At 38.5% G+C, this 13,520-nt stretch overlaps 1 protein-coding gene across 5 annotated transcripts in view; it reads right to left on the bottom strand.

The window, feature by feature from the left end:
* The window catches only part of FOCAD (focadhesin), a 288,623-nt gene that overhangs the window by 50,887 nt on the left and 224,216 nt on the right, over positions 1 to 13,520 (bottom strand). For all 5 annotated transcript variants that reach the window (XM_043487388.1, XM_043487389.1, XM_043487390.1 and 2 more), the window contains 3 exons: positions 11,305 to 11,421; positions 8,545 to 8,783; positions 4,742 to 4,831 (listed from right to left, as the gene is read on the bottom strand). In XM_043487388.1, coding sequence (XP_043343323.1) covers positions 4,742 to 4,831; positions 8,545 to 8,783; positions 11,305 to 11,421 — 446 coding nt within the window. The remainder of the gene's footprint in view (positions 1 to 4,741; positions 4,832 to 8,544; positions 8,784 to 11,304; positions 11,422 to 13,520) is intronic.

Below are 13,520 nucleotides of genomic sequence, written 5' to 3'. Positions count from 1 at the left end.
CAAATCACATTTCTGAAAGAGGAAAGGCTGCTGTTGATTAGAATGGATTTAAAGTCTTTGTTTTCATTTATACTCTACAGGAAAGTTTTTTGGCCATCTTTCTATATTGATGAATATAAAAACCTGAAATTAAACCAAAGAGATAGTTAGACAAATGTGATTAATACTTTAAAATTTAACTTTTTCTCCCTGTTTGACTATGTAACTGCTACTTTTGCTAATACCCTGTACTAATTCACTTCAGACAATTTTAATGATAAATTCTGATGAAGATTATCTGGGAGTTGATTTAATTAGTGTCCACATTCTTCACCACCCTCCATGAGGGTGGGTACCTTTTCTGTTTTTTTCCTCAATATTTGTGGCACCTAGCACCCTGCTTGACAGAGACAGGCATTCAACCTACATTTACTGAATGCTAAAGAACTGACCAGATGCAGAGTTTCAAGAGAAACTAAAGCTGAGAGAACATCTATCAAGGAAAAAAAAATCCTACCTCCTCCCAAAAAAACCCCCAGATTTGATTCTCATGTTCAGCTGGAGGCAAAATTTATGAGTGGAGGCAAAATTCACTATATTCGGTGAAATCAGAAAACCTGATTTCTATTTTTTGCCAGACTAATTTAGGGAAGAGAGGTGTCAGGTTCATGAGGAAAAAAGATGCTTCTCAAAGCTCCCTTAACTATTGGGGTTCATCCTTTTCAAATAATAGGCAGGTATCTAAGCCTTGCTATTCTGGGCACACAAAAATCTCTATCCCCCTCCTCTTTTGCCATGGGCACAAAGCTTGAGAGAAAGACATCCCGGTTTTTAGTTCACATTTATCTAAAAATTATCACAGCAGAATTATTTTGGGGCAAGGTTATCATCCATTGCTATAATGGTTTTTAGCTGACTATATATGGGTGCCAATATAAATATGTTAGATTGTATGCATCTATTGACCTTCTGAACTGTTTCAATGTACTCTAATTTGCTCCACCTTGCAGCAAAAAGGAAGTCCTAAAGCTTCATTCCTGATGGTTCCTTCTGATTTCTGAATCTTCTATATTTTAATGTATCTTTTGTCCTAAGTCTTAAAGATTCTCCTAGGTGCTTAGTTCTCCTAGGTGCCGACAAAGATTTTCTTAGGTGACAACAAAGGTCCGTCCAGTCAAAGCTATGGTTTTTCCAGTAGTCATGTATAGATGTGAGAGTTGGACTATAAAGAAAGCTGAGTGCCGAAGAATTGATGCTTTTGAACTGTGGTGTTGGAGAAGACTCTTGAGAGTCCCTTGGACTGCAAGGAGATCCAACCTGTCCATCCTAAAGGAAATCAGTCCTGAATATTCATTGAAAGGACTGATGTTGAAGCTGAAACTCCAATACTTTGGCCACCTGGTGCGAAGAACTGATTCCTTGGAAAAGACTCTGATGCTGGGAAAGATTGAAGACAGGAGAAGGGGATGACCGAGGATGAGATGGTTGGATGGCATCACCGATTTGATGGACATGAGTTTGAGCAAGCTTTGGGAGTTGGTGATGGATAGGGAAGCCTGGCATGTTGCAGTCCATGGGGACTGGACATGACTGAGTGACTGAACTGATTGTCCTAAGTCTTAAAGATTCTCCTAGGTGCTTAGTTTAGCATTTCTATACATTTGCCTCATTCTAACTTCATTGCTCTACCAGCTCTAAACTGAGATTAACTTGGGCAGAGGTAGCTCTCACATCTTTCTGTCTACTGAAAACAAAAAGGAGTTGTGTTGATGGTGTCTTAAACAGATGAAATAAATTATGTTAGATACAAATTTGAGGTTTTGACTTGCTAACATAAATCCCTTATAAGAATACTAACAAACAATGAAGAGAATTTGAGTTTTAAAATGGTATGCCCCATTTTGTCATTACTTATTTGAATCTCTTACCCAAGCATATTAAAATATCACTGGCAAAAAGAAATTCTGAGTCTTAAGATCTATGCAATTCTGACATGTATGTTGCTATATCAACTGAGACATGATATATTTTGCTAAAATTAACCAGAGATGAATCTTCAATTCCCTAGTTTATTGTAGGTTATTCTGCAGATTAAGTAGTAGGCCATCTAATAATTAGTTCTAATATCAGTTAACATTTGTATAGCGCTTTGCCCTTTACAAAGCGCTATTCAAATATTATTATATTTGTAAAAGCTCAATAGTAATTAACCAATGCTCAGGTCATCGATGGATAACATGACTATTTAGGGCTGGGAGGACTGCAATGGCCAATACAAACCACTAGATGGCAGCAAAATGTAAGCGATAGGACCCCCAAACACCAGGTGCTGGGTTCTCTCAGCAGGGACAGGTCCATTAAATCCAAGAAGCGTGGTGAATTTGCTTTGGGTGAATTCTATCACTTGAGGCAGCGCTCCCAGATCTATTAACTGCCTCCAGGTAACGCTTCCAGTATTTCAGGTGAGGGAGGATCAGACTCCTGTAACCTCACTGAATGGGGGAATATTTTGTGCCATGAGCCAAGCATTCAGGTCTGCGTCGTTAGAATTTCTGTTTTGCTTTTAATGGTGAGCAATATCTGCACAACAGGGGGAAAAAAAAACCAACACCACACTGTCAAGTGTCAAATTGCTTTCTTTCTACTGAAATGTATTCTCCATGCTGTGCTAAGCAAGAGAAAAGTCTGACAACCTGGGTTTTTCTCCTGACTCTGCCACTGAGGGGTGTGACTTTGAACCAGTGTCCTATTTGAGACTCATTCTTTATCTGTAAACCGAAGTGATGATGATTCCTGCTTTAGTATCAATATTTAGGGCATAATCAGGGCTTCCCACGCGGCTGAGTGGTAGAGAATCTGCCTGCCAGTGCAGGAGACATGGGTTCGATCCCTGGAAAATCCCCTGGAGTATGAAATGGCAACCCACTCCAATATTCTTGCCTGGGGAATTCCCATGGACATAAGAGCCTGGTGGGCTACAGTCCATGGGATTCCATAGAGCTGGAGATGACTGAGCAACTAACACTTTCAAGAATAAAGAAGGGAGGTAAGAATGAAGAAATAAGAATCTTATTACTATATCATAAAAAGTTAATTTTAAAGTGAAATATGCTTAGACATATGAAGGTTTTCGATGTATAAACACCCCTACTTTGGCTAATTCAGTTATCTCCATGGTCCTCCCTACACTCAAACAATGTTCCTATAAACTACTGGAGACAATACATGAGAGTCACTCCTGATTGTTCCAACTAGCTCAAAGTTTAGAGCAGGCTAATCACATCCCCCCCCTCCCCCAGCTTTAAATACCCTGAGCTACAGATAGGTTGAACACCTCTGGGGCCAGGCAGGAGAAGGAAGGAAGGGGGGAGGGGAGGGGAGAGAAACTTTTCTTACTCCTTGGTTGTAAAAGGCAACAACACCAACATGTGTATTAGGCTCAAAAATCTTCATCAGCCCCCAAACAGCTAAGGACCCTATCCCTTCCATTAATCATTCTCTAAAATTTGAGACTTCAATTATGCCTCCAAACTCTTTCTTTGCCCATACTCAAAACCACACGCTTAACATGTCATCTCATCTCTGAAGTGTTCAACTTTAAAGTGTGATAAAGCAGGTGCATGTCAGGGGTTCTCATCCAACCTCAGCTTGCATGTGAGAGACGTCATAACTACCACCTACTAAGTGAAGATCTGACTTCACTTACACGTGATGAAATATGTGATACCTTCAATACTTCCACCATTAACTCTTGTAAGTCTGAACTTAACAGGTGAGGTGGTATGGAGGTCACTTTAGATCACCAGCTCTTAAAGCCCAGACATTTAAACACTGACAATTTTGGTAAACACTGATCTGATTCATATTTGAACACTACCCATGATAGTATGAAGTAAATGAATTAATAGATTAGAGGTTATAATAGATTATAATAGATTGGTGCTTATAATCTGTTGAGTTTCCTATTAACTTCAACCCCATAAGATCTAAACACAAGCTTCCAAAACACAGGAAGGTCCAAAAAGGTCCAATGCAGGTTCTCATTGGTGTCACTATTTCAGAAGGCATAATAAAACTGCATTTATCTTCCCACACAAACCACATGGACGAGACAAAACATTCAATGTCTCACTAAACCAGTATGTTTAACACCATTTTTTGAGGTTGTTTTCTGATTATTCTCTTTTGTTTTTTTTATAACTGGAATGAGAAAATAAATTTTAAGATATTTAGTTTAATAGACAAAATCTTTAAAATGCACAAAGTTTTTTTGGGGGGAGGGATCTATTAATAGTGAGGAGGGTGGGAATGCCTGGTGTCACCTCTGTTTGTTTCCATTTTGATGCCTCTGACACTGGATTTCATAGGGAAATCTAAATTATGAGGCAAAGCCTCTCTCCGTCAAATCAAATTCAAAGAATATTTTCAACAGATCTTTAAAAAAGGTTGTCATTCTTACACATCCCCAGACAGATGTCTCATACGATAAGTACAAGACAGAATCTAAGGTATCGGAAACTTAACGACAGCCACAAAATGACATTTGTTGCTCTGTATGGAAACAACTGTCTATTGTTCAAGTTGTCTATTTTCTGAAACATGGTTTTCATAACAAGCTTTAATTACAGATTTTTTAAAATTATTATTCTGAGTAAAGGAATTCAGGACTGGGTCCTACAAATATTTCACCATAGAATGAAACATTTTATAGCAAAGAAAGATCCAATCTCTGAGCATCAGAGAGGGAATGGAATCAACATACTTGTATTCAAGACTAGGGTCAAAGCAGCAGTTTTCCAGGGCATCCAAAGACTTCATCAGAAGAAGGTTCATCTGTTGGCTAGATATATCACTGGGTGAAGACCAAGAGCGAAAAATGAGTTATTGAAAATCATGCAACTCTCCAACATATATACTATGCAATATTTTGCTCTTAGTATTTTACTGAAAATCATTTCATTAAAAAAACATGAAAGTAGGAACCAACAATACTGATGATGCACATATATCCCGCAGACAGAGAAACTGAGTCAAAGAATTCATTCAGTAGTTAGGTTTCTGAATATTGTCATCACTTGCAAACCAATGTTTTGCATTTTCTCAGCTCATTCAAATTTTAAATCACTGAAAAACAAGAGCTCAGAATTCCAAAAAGAATATTTCTAGGAATGCTAAGGTGACTTTCCTCAGAGGATGTACTAACCCACTCAGCTGATACCATCAATGATCATTCCAGATCCATCTGGCACTTCTGACTTTATGTGGTAAATATGAAGGTTTTCCAGTTCTATTCTTTTTTTGTTTTTAAGGAGGCGGACAAAAACCTGGCCCTTTATTTTTCTGCCTTTATAAAGTAATTGATGTGGATTTTGTAATTGTGAGAACTATGAGAACTTAGTGAGACCCATGACTTCTAGGGTAAAATGAAACTTAAAAGGTAGCTCTATGTCTGTTTTTTCAGGCAGAGTTGTGGGCTTCATCACCAACACTTTATTATCAAGGGGTCCCTGCATTTCAGCTCTCTGGCCGCAGTCTTGGACCATGCTGAGTGGAATGCAGTCCTTGGAATGCCAGCCAGCCAGAGAGCACTTTAAGTAATATCCTCTCCAACCAAGACTATAGTGGTTTTGCCTGGGGTGAAGGATTACATTTTGTGATGAGAAAACAAGCACATGAGCACACACAATTTTAATAGTTTTAACCAAGTAAGTCTTATAGATGTTCTCTGGAGCAAAGTGTACTTAAATATCCTAAACAAATGCTAAAGAGGCTGAACTATTAATAGAATCCTCTGGTAGTTATGACAGAAACAAGCTTTGGAATAATATGCTTTTCTGAATAAATTCTAGACTGGAATTGAAATTCAGGAGATTTTTCATAAGCCTTAGCAAGAAAAAAAAATGGATTGAATGTCAAAATTCTTTTACACAAAGTGATTTTTCATTTTTGAGACCAAGATATTGTCCTGATCCTGTTGTCCTAAGGGGCCATTTTGGGCCACTTATTTGATGTCATTGATTATTCAGAGTTGCTGCTGCTGCTGCTGCTAAGTCGCTTCAGTCGTGTCCGACTCTGTGCGACCCCATAGACGGCAGCCCACCAGGCTCCCCCTGTCCCTGGGATTCTCTAGGCAAGAACACTGGAGTGGGTTGCCATTTCCTTCTCCAATGCATGAAAGTGAAAAGTGAAATTGAAGTCGCTCAGTCCTGTCTGACTCTTAGCAACCCCATGGACTGCAGCCCACCAGGCTCCTCTGTCTATGGGATTTTCCAGGCACTGGAGTGGGGTGCCATTTCCTTCTCCATATTCAGAGTTAGCAGCCCTCAAAACACTTGAGTTTTGGAAAAATAGAAATTTTCTCCAAAAATGTCATTACCTAGTAAAGACTGTCATTATCTAGTAAAATATTTATTAGTACCAAAAGACAAATATTTCAGATTCCCCTGCTCTATGAAATTAGGACCTCCCTAATTCATTTCTTAATTCTATGAAATGGGGGCTTCCCTGGTGGCTCAGTTGGTAAAGAGTCCACCTACAACGCAGGAGACCATCTGAGATGCAGGAGACCCAGTTTCAATCCCTGAGTCAGGAAGATCCCCTAGAGAAGGACATGGCAACCCACTCTAGTATTCTTGCCTTGGAAATTCCACGAACAGAGGAGCCTGGTGGGCGAGTCCAGGCGGTCACAAGAACTGGACATGACTTAGCAACTAAAACCACCACCACTGTGAAATAGTAAGGTGGGAACCATGAATAATTACATTAATGTCTGCAGTACTAAATCACCAACCAGAAGGAGAATGCTATCAAATGCAGGATCATATGGCAAAGGCAAAATCTGCAGTTACACCCGTGGGCTCTCTGCCAGAGAAACAGTTTTCTGGTGTCCTTCCCCAGGGTTTCCTGCAGATGCGGGCAAGTCAGCATTAGGGGTGGAAGGCAACTTAAGAACCAGGGAAGGCTGCTTTAGGAGAATCACTGTAGGTTTCTCCAGGTAGTAAAATTAAATTAACCACACTGCAAATCTGTCAAGCCCTAAAACCAGGAGCATCTCCTCCTAAGCTAAAAAGAAGAGAGTGAGAGCCAGGACAGGATGAAATGAGTTGTCTGGAATTAAAAACTGCCATGGCTCATTTTTAGTTGTAAAACATGTAGCTTGAAAAGATACTGAAGGAAGAACATGAACACAGATGGTGAAGAGACTGCCATTTGTAACACAGAAGCAAAGGGGGGGGGGAGTCACTTTCAAGTTTTAAGTCTTTAAAAATACTTTGTGTTTGACCACTCACACACAAGATATGTAACAGTCCATTCCTATGCAAAGGGCAGCTTCTTATTTGTGTCCAGAACAAGGCCTGTGTATACTAATACTGGTGAATAGAACAAAATGAGTATTCTGGAAACGTTTCATTTATGATCACAAAGACTAAGCCTATCTTCCCAAATACTCCATAGATGTTTCCAAGGGCTGAAAATGATCATCGGAAATATAGTATTTCCCTAGATCCACAGCAGTTCTCATAAAGGTTTCACATACTGATGTTTGCACAAAACTATGGGAATTAACAAATGTAAACTTAACCACTGATTTCAAACAGAAATCTAAATATAGCATAATGTCATCCAATTTACCACATCAACACCATTTCCTGCCTTTGGACAGATGGTTTCTGCCAGCTAGGGAAGCATCAGGACTGCTAACATCAGAATAGAATGCCTCTCCCCACCGGCCCTACTATTTCCAATGGAGGAAAATGGGACTGAAATTCCAAGTCAGTGACATCTAAAGATTCATGATCTTCAAATATTCATGTTGTACCATACTACCATCAATCTGGATATAGAAAATTCTAAGATCAGTTATAAAATAAAGAATAAATATAATGAACACCAAAACTAAAGTCGATTCATGCACAAGGGAACTTTTTCACTAGTGGAATTTTCCACCTGGGTCTTTGATATTCTATTAGCTCCATTCAAGAGTAAAGCTAGCAGCCTACAAATGAGCAATCAAACTGAATAAAGCACCCAGTATAATATGCACAGATTAAGAATCTTTAAGGATTACTAAAATGTAGCCAGGGCACAGGATAAAAGTAATACTTAAAACTGGGTACATGCAGTTCTCAGGTGATTCAGCGATGCCCGCACCCTCAGGCACAGGGCTACCCCAATCTTTCTCCCATTTTATAGTGATATCAATGAATGAGCTTCACCCTTATAAACCAGAAGGAAAAGATGCTTTTTAAAATTTATAGCACCATATGATTAGACTTTCCTCATGTCTATTACACAGGGCTTTCATCTAAGCATGAAATGATTTTCAAGTAATCAATCACTTTAAAAAAAAAGCAACCCTTAAAACATATGAATATCTCTGTGATGGTATTTGAGAGAGACAAATTCATTCATAAAAAGAGAAAAAAGGATCAACATGCTCAGCTTGAAAAGTTTAGCACCACAAATAGCTCAGATATAAGGTATGTGTGTGTGTGAGAGAGAGAGAGAGAAATCAATCACCTAAGTCACAAAGAGGAAAAAGAGGAATATTTTAATAAACTGTACCTGAGTTTCTCCTCACACAAGCGAGAGAGAAACATCCCCAGTGCAAGGCCCATGTGGATTTGCACGGCTTGAGACTCATCAGCGCTTGGTTTCCCAGGTAACCTGGCAGTCAGCATGTTCAGGATTTCCTCAACCTTCTCTTTGCAAGAGATAATGAAAATTGGCACAAGGAAGGACAAAGCTGTGGCGGCCGCGGAACGGGCAATGGCACTGGCCGTGTTTTCACCGGAATAGGATTTCTAGGACATGCCAGAGAAAGAAAGCAAGGGGTTGGCCTTTGGTTTAAAACATGAGGGCAGCACACCTATCACGAAGCACGACACAATACAAGCTTCTCCTAAACCCACCCTCGCCACTCCAAAAAATTATTAAAAAAATAAATCTATCTCCGTGTTTATCTACAGGCTACCTTTTTACTCTTAGGAAAACAATCTGCTGCTAAGCCATTGGGCAACTAATAATATCCTTTTTAAATTTGAAAAAAAAAAAACCAAACAAAAAACAGTGTCTCCTTTTAATGGGTGTGAATTCCCTCGCTATAGAGCCTGAAACAATTTCAGTGTTTCGAAAGCTCACATGAGTATATAATGAAAAAGCTCCAAGTGAAGCTATCCAAGCTTGGAGAAACCACCGAGTCACATTATACATGTCCAGGAAGCCAGGAGTTGTCTGGGAGACAGAAAAGGGGTTAGGGTGGGGGCAGTTCAAGTTTAGTTACAGAAGGATAAGTGTAAGTATAGCACAGGGAGCTATTGGCGGATCTCCCAAAAATTTTGGTGGGAACGTTTCCCAGTAGATGGATTATTTCCTACAGGGGGTTAATTCCTTTTAATTAAAAAGGAAGTTGAAATCCTAAAAGCCTCTGGTTACAAAGCAATAACCAGCTATTCAAAATGAAACGGAGAGCACTATAATGCTCCTCTCCTATATGTAATTATGGGAAAAGAAATGAATAACAGCCCTAATAAAATGACAGGGCAGCTGAATCTGAACAGCTTGTACAAGAATCCTGCGTTAGAGAGTTCCACCAGACATTATATACATTTATCAATATGTCTCAAGTGAGGAAGAAAGCCTGTTGATCATTCCTGAGTATTACCCACTTCAAATTTGCAGACACACAATAAAGGCCATGTTGTCCCTTGCAGTCAAAACACATTAAAAAGTGTTTTTAATTCTATCCTCATTTGCTCTCTAAGCTTTAGTCCTTTAAGGATAAAAAGCAAACATGTGCTAAGGGATTCTTTAGGTTAATACAGTGCTATTATAATGACAATGCTACTTAAAATGACCCAGCTGCTAGGACAAAGGAAATAAAGGAAGTGGCTTTTGAAATAGCGGTTTGAAGAAGTATAATAATGCAAGACTTACAAAGGTAAGAGGCAACCTGGAGCTGCCTAGTAAAGACATTATTTTTACTGGTTTGTAAGAACTAAGTAGCGCTATTAGAAATCTAATAGATAACTTGTCTTGCCGCATATTTGAAGCATATAGCTACTGCAAAGACCTCCATATAAGCTAACAAGTTTTTCATCCGTCATTAAAGAAATAAGAACACTTCTGACAGAAAACAAATTATCATAAAGAAAGTACTTCTTTGAGCAAAATCTATTTTCCAATATAATTATATGTTATCTAGTAAGTAATTTTTTTTTGTTCTCTAGTCAGAAAGCTGGTTCCTGACCCTCAGCCCTAGATAGATACACACCAGGTCCTCTCAGGGGCAGGAGGACAGAGGCACACAAAATGTTGCACAAAGACCTAAGGCGATGAAGTTTCAGGCTAAATTCATAATCTTAGCAACAGTTCAGGACTTATGCTATATTTTTATTCAAATCAGCTATAATTCTCTGCTACTCAGGTGATTGTCCCATGATCACTATAATTCCCTAAGCAATGGATAGTGATAGGTAGAACCAAAATAATTCCATGCAGATACAGAATTAGAGCATGCACAACAGCTAGTTAAGGGAAACGAAACCTAAACCAACAAAGCGTGTTTTCAATTTGCTTCAAATCTTAGCATATAAGCATGAAGAAAGGGAATGACTTAAGTAACATGTGCTTTTATATGATCAACAATATTATTTGGTATTTATAGAGCATTTTGCCTTTCCATCTTCCTATAAATTATATAATTGGATCCTCACAATCTTTTATAAAGTTGGCAAAGCACTCATTTTTACCTTCACTTTACAGGAAGGGAAAAAGAAGATGACAAGTTAAGTAGCTGTCAGGTCAACGATCACAAAACTATTAAGAGGTGAAGTTGGGGCTACAATCACTGCAGATAATACTGTTCAATAATCTCAATTTATGAACAAGGACACAAAGGGCCAGACCAATGAACTGAACTTCCTGTGGTCACACATCCTGAAATGAAAAAAACTGACAAGAAACAGGATCCTCCATATTCAGCCAATGTTTATTTTGCTTCAACACTTGCCTCTGATTATACATTAAAATAACTTAGAAAGCTTCCAAAATGTTGATACCCAGGACACATTCCAAAGTATTTAAATCAGAAGTGAGGCCTACACATCAATATCTCATATATATATCCACATATATATATACATATATATATATACTTATTTATTTAAAGTTCCTCAGGTGATTCTAATGTACAGTCAAGGTTGAGACTTATATCTAATGTATAGCTAAGGCCAAGATTTACATTATATCATAGATTTCATGTGAACAATTGATACTAGAATCAACTTTTGAGTTTCTAAATTATTTTTTATTTCTCAAACTTACATGATAAAATGAGGAGAAAAATTGTCCTCTGGGTTGGTAGTGGCTATCAACAATGACCAGAAGGGTATCAAACACCATGGTAACCCAATCTTTCACTGACAGGAAATGAGGTTGAACCTGCAGATGAAGGAAAACATGAAATGATAATAGGAAAAAAAGAAAAAAACCTAACCATTGTTTCTAGATCCAGGGTACAACTTCCTTCTGTATAAAAGAATGAAGAGCTATTATTAAAAACTAAACTTCATCTGCCAGGACTGCACGAAGTAAACAGGTATTTGACAAATACACATCCTCACCTGCACCCCCACGTGAATAAAGTTTACCCTTCAGACAAAACGTAGCAGAGGCGAGAGGATGGGGGCTGCAGAACAGAACAATCAGAGTTTCTTACAGTGCTCCTGTGTCCAGTGAGGATAATATGGAAGTTTAAAGGGAGAGATGTGAAGGGAAGGCAAATCAAATCTTCCATTTCTGACTTGTCATTTCAATAAAGCAGCCAACAAAAATGTTTTGACCACATCTAGCTTTGCTGCTTATTATCACTATATTTATCATTCACGAATCATCACAACAACTGCCTAGTCAAGTAGATATGAAAACATAAATGATCTTCAGTTTGGAAAAGAAGAAGAAAGAGAATGAAAAAACAAACAACAACAACAAAACCCAACTCAATAAAAAGAGAACTTGTTTTTAAAAATCATTTATGACAACAGATGTCAAAAAACATTCATGAACTCATATGGTAACACCCAGGTGGTACTGTAAAAGTGGAAATAGTGTTAAGAATCCTTGGAATTAATTCCTTGAATCAAAAAAGATCTGCTTTTTAAGATCTTCAGTTGCTGGTCAAATGCAGATTTGAATGAAGCTTGAAAACTTCAACTTTAGTTAAATAATGAGGTCTTGAGTTCATACTGAGTAAAAGTCAAAGGCAAGGTCATCAAGAGTAAAAGAAAAGCCCCGTCTTTGGCTTGTGTGGCTTCTCAATGTTTTGTGGACTATGTGCTTTGTGGAGAGGACACAGATTCAGGGAATAGAGAATAGGAGAGCCTAGAGCTCAAACTCTGAGCTAGACCTCCAGTTACTACTGAGGCAAACAACCTGCACCACTGGTAGTCCTACATAAATAACACCAACGTAAAGGGGTCCTAGGAAGGCATGTTTACTTTGTAGGTTGTAGATCTACCTAGCATGTTGCTTCTGCTAAAGTATTTCATACCTTTTTCAAGGATATGAAACATTTCCTCTCTAAAAGATTTTCATCTTCCTCATTATTAAAATAAGATTCTGGCCTTCAATTACCATATGGCAACTAACCACATTTTTATCCTTCATGCAATAATCCCTTGGCCTCCTTCTCTTCCCCACATGTGATATACATGTAGAGATTTTGCCACACAGCATTATTCTTTTGTTTACTGGTAAGAGCACCCTTTGGGGAATTCCCTCCTTCAGAATTTGAAGCCTGGTTAAATGCTCAATCAATCTACTCATCCAGCCCTGCCGACGGTGTAGGACTGGGATTCATGGGATTCCAAATTTTAAGGGAGTGATGCAAAGACAATAAGTGGCTAGAGCTGATCCATCCCAGTAGGAGTAGCCTGCCGAGATGGTTCATCAGTACCCCTGCCTGGACTCCTGTTCTTCTCCCAACTTGGTTTTTAAGCTTTACCTTCAATTCTGTGCCCATCCAGATTCCTTATTCTTCTAGCTCCTTTTAAAATGTAAGTTAGAGTTGGTTTCTTGCCCCCAAAGAACCCACAAAAAAGGAACCAAAAAACCCTATCATGAAAACAGAATACAAGTGGTCCAAAAGGCACTCTGTGGGGACAGAGATAGGCTGAAAAGCATTGAAAAAAAGCCCATTTTCTGCAATAAGAAGTGATGAAGTATATACTGATGCTCTTGATAATAGTTACTATTACTGAGTATTTACCAGCCATTGTACCTTAAGTATATAACTTCATTTAATCCTAACAATAATCCTGTCTGGTAAGTACTATCGTCCCCATCTTACAGATGGCAAATAGGCTCTGAAAGGTGAGGAGACAACAATAGGATTTAAATCCTAATACTTGTGCTTACTAGCTCTACTCCTACCCCAAAGACTATGTTTTTTAACCACTTGACTATATTGTCTCTAGATAATGATAGCTACCAGATAATGGGGCTTAAAAGGAGAATGAATCCAAGCTTTTTTATTTTGACAG

This window comes from Cervus canadensis, chromosome 14 (genome assembly GCF_019320065.1).
Source record: "Cervus canadensis isolate Bull #8, Minnesota chromosome 14, ASM1932006v1, whole genome shotgun sequence".
NCBI classification, from domain to species: domain Eukaryota; kingdom Metazoa; phylum Chordata; class Mammalia; order Artiodactyla; family Cervidae; genus Cervus; species Cervus canadensis.
Note: the sequence above shows the minus strand (reverse complement) of the source record. Positions and strands in the feature narration are given on the sequence as shown.